Raw genomic sequence first — 2,840 nt, 5'->3', positions numbered from 1 at the left:
ATATATATATTTGCATGTGTATATACAATTTTCTCTCGCTTTATGCAAACAAAAATACAATTTATACATTTCGTTCTGTTTGTATTAGCGAGAGAGGCGAGGGTGGCGAGTGAGATCTGGTAGAGAGGGGAACGAAAATATATGTATATGTACAATTTTCTCTCGCTTTATACAAACACTAACGCATTTTATACATTTGTGTTTGTATAAAATCGAGAGAGCGAGAGTGGCGAGCAAGAGTTTGATGAAGATAGGCGACTGACAAACAGTTTGCTATAGGACACAATTAAATCAAAGTGTAGTTATACAATTTAATTTGATTTATTAATTTGCTATTATATAAAATTTTCCCTATAATAAACGTTTTAACTTCGATTCATTGATTTTTCAGGCACTACATAAATTTACCACATAATTATCTAAGTAACATTTATTTTTATCTTGTTGTTTAATATATTAAAGTTAAAAAAATTTATTAATTTGCTATAAACACCTAGTGCGGTTAAGTATTTATCATAATTTAGCTAAACTTAACAATTTGATATTTCTTATTCCTATTAAAAAAAAATTCCATTGGCATTATAGATAGTGTTGTTGCATTTTGCTCTACTCACTAAAGGATAGGTATATGCATGCATACATTAAGAAAATCAAAATGTACTACGACAAAATACTTTTACTTTAGAGACAAAAATTTAATTGTACTCGTGCTATGACATAACCATTAATAAATCTCGTATAGTTTGATGTAAACGCTAGATGCAAAAAAGTTTCTAATAAGCTTCGATATTAGAAAACACAATATCGTATTTATTCTCTTTAACTCCTTATTCCTTTTCATACACAAAACATAAGAAATTTAAAGAACAAAATTACAAGCTTAAAGACAAAATCATAACCCTATAACACACTCATTTTTTTACCAAGATGTCCCCTTCATCTCAATTCTTCTTCAATGTGTTGCCAATGTCAAGCACAAAACGATACTTCACGTCCGATTTCAAAAGGCGTTCCAACGCTGTATTCACGTAGTCCATTGGCACTACTTCAATATCTGGTGTTATGTTATGCTTCCCCGCGAAATCAACCATCTCTTGTGTCTCCTTCATCCCTCCTATCGCGCTCCCCGCCACTAGCTTCCTTCCTATTAAACACATTACATTAATATTACTTATCAACATATGCATAAAAAAAAAATACACAAAATCGTCGATTTAAGACCAAATGTACCTAAAAGCAGGGGAAATACAGGCAACTCTAATGGTTTTTCAGGGGCACCAACCATCACAAGCTTTCCATGAGTTTTCAACAAATTAATCAATGGAAGAAGAGGATGAATCGCGGATACAGTATCGATGATGCCATCTAGTGACCCTGCTGCACCCTGCTCGTGTAAACGAAAAATTAGTATTATTCGTATGTCACACCTATGTTATAAATTTGAAATTTGAAACATAGTTGATTGATTGATCGACCTGCATTTGGTCAGGGTCACGACTGACCAAAAACGAGTCTGCCCCTAAACGATCAATTGCTTCATCTCTCTTACTAGCAGTTGTACTTATGACAGTTACTTTTGTTCCAAACGCCTTAGCAAATTTCACAGCCATATGTCCCAAACCACCGAGACCAACAACACCAACGTGCATTCCAGGTTTATCTAGTCCGTAATATCTCAAAGGACTATAAGTTGTGATCCCTGCACATAACAGGGGAGCTGCTTCCATTGGTAAATTTTCGGGCCAATGGACCACGTAGTCCTCGTTCGTTACCATTATATCGGAGTAACCACCATACGTGGGGGTTCCATCGGTGTAAATACCATTGTATGTCATGATCTGATCGGGACAATAATTTTCAAGATCGTTGTCACAATTTTCACATTTTCTACATGATCCTACTAAACATCCAACTCCAACTTTGTCACCAATTTTGAACTTCTCAACTCTGCTGCCAACTTCAGTTACTACACCAACAACTTCATGCCTGTAAGCGTACAACAACATATTCAATATAATCTCATAAGTCAAGTCAGACGAGGATGAAATGTAACCAGAACTTAATCCGATTTAGCTATGGATTTTAGTTGTTTACCAACATATTTCATCATCGCGAAGTTTTTTAGTAAACTTCTTGATGATCAAACCAAACTAACTACATATATATTGCAATTATTATATATTGTTCAAATCCTGGCTCTGCCTCTCTAATCAGTAATCACATACATATATTGCAATTATAAGAATACTCTTTATGAAACTTGGTGAATGTTAAGTCCGCTCATCAACCATTTTCCACTTAAATTTTAAATTAAATATAACGGTTTTTTGTCTAGGACAGAGTTATAATTAAAGAACATAGTAAAATATATGGATCAAAATGAAACTTACCCTGGTACCATTGGATATATACTATTGCTCCATTCATTCTTGATTTGATGAAGATCAGAATGACAAATTCCACAATACATAACTTTGAATTGCACATCTTTTTCACCAGTCACCCTTCACCATTCAACAAGAAAAGTTACAGATATATACTGTTCGATCAACTAATTTGTCACTATGTTCGAAATTAATATACTCTATCGGTGTAGATATGTTGTGTATGTAAATCTCATTCATATAACATATAAACTATCTATACTATCAGTTTATATAACGTAAATTCGAAAAGACGGTACCTTCTTGAGAAATTAAAAGGAGAAAGTACCCCAGAAGTATCTCTAGCTGCCCATCCAAATGCCTCAACATTTTCATTTGATTTTTCCATTTTCTTGATTTTTGTTTATTTTTGGAGATATTATTATTACTGTTATTTGAACAATTAATTTTGAGTAA

General features: G+C 33.3%; 1 protein-coding gene across 1 annotated transcript; it reads right to left on the bottom strand.

Annotated features, from left to right (window-relative positions):
• Window positions 1-770: 770 nt before the first annotated feature.
• LOC107003304 (8-hydroxygeraniol dehydrogenase-like) lies at window positions 771-2,840 on the bottom strand. The gene is made up of 5 exons (XM_015201611.2): window positions 2,684-2,840; window positions 2,391-2,504; window positions 1,476-1,986; window positions 1,231-1,384; window positions 771-1,144 (listed from the first exon to the last, which is right to left on the bottom strand). The coding sequence occupies exons 1-5, from the start codon at window positions 2,770-2,772 to the stop codon at window positions 942-944; spliced, it is 1,071 nt and encodes a 356-aa protein (XP_015057097.1). The 5' UTR covers window positions 2,773-2,840; the 3' UTR covers window positions 771-941.

Source organism: Solanum pennellii, chromosome 11, assembly GCF_001406875.1.
Source record: "Solanum pennellii chromosome 11, SPENNV200".
In the NCBI taxonomy this organism is placed as follows: domain Eukaryota; kingdom Viridiplantae; phylum Streptophyta; class Magnoliopsida; order Solanales; family Solanaceae; genus Solanum; species Solanum pennellii.
This window is presented reverse-complemented; position numbering and strand designations above follow the sequence as displayed.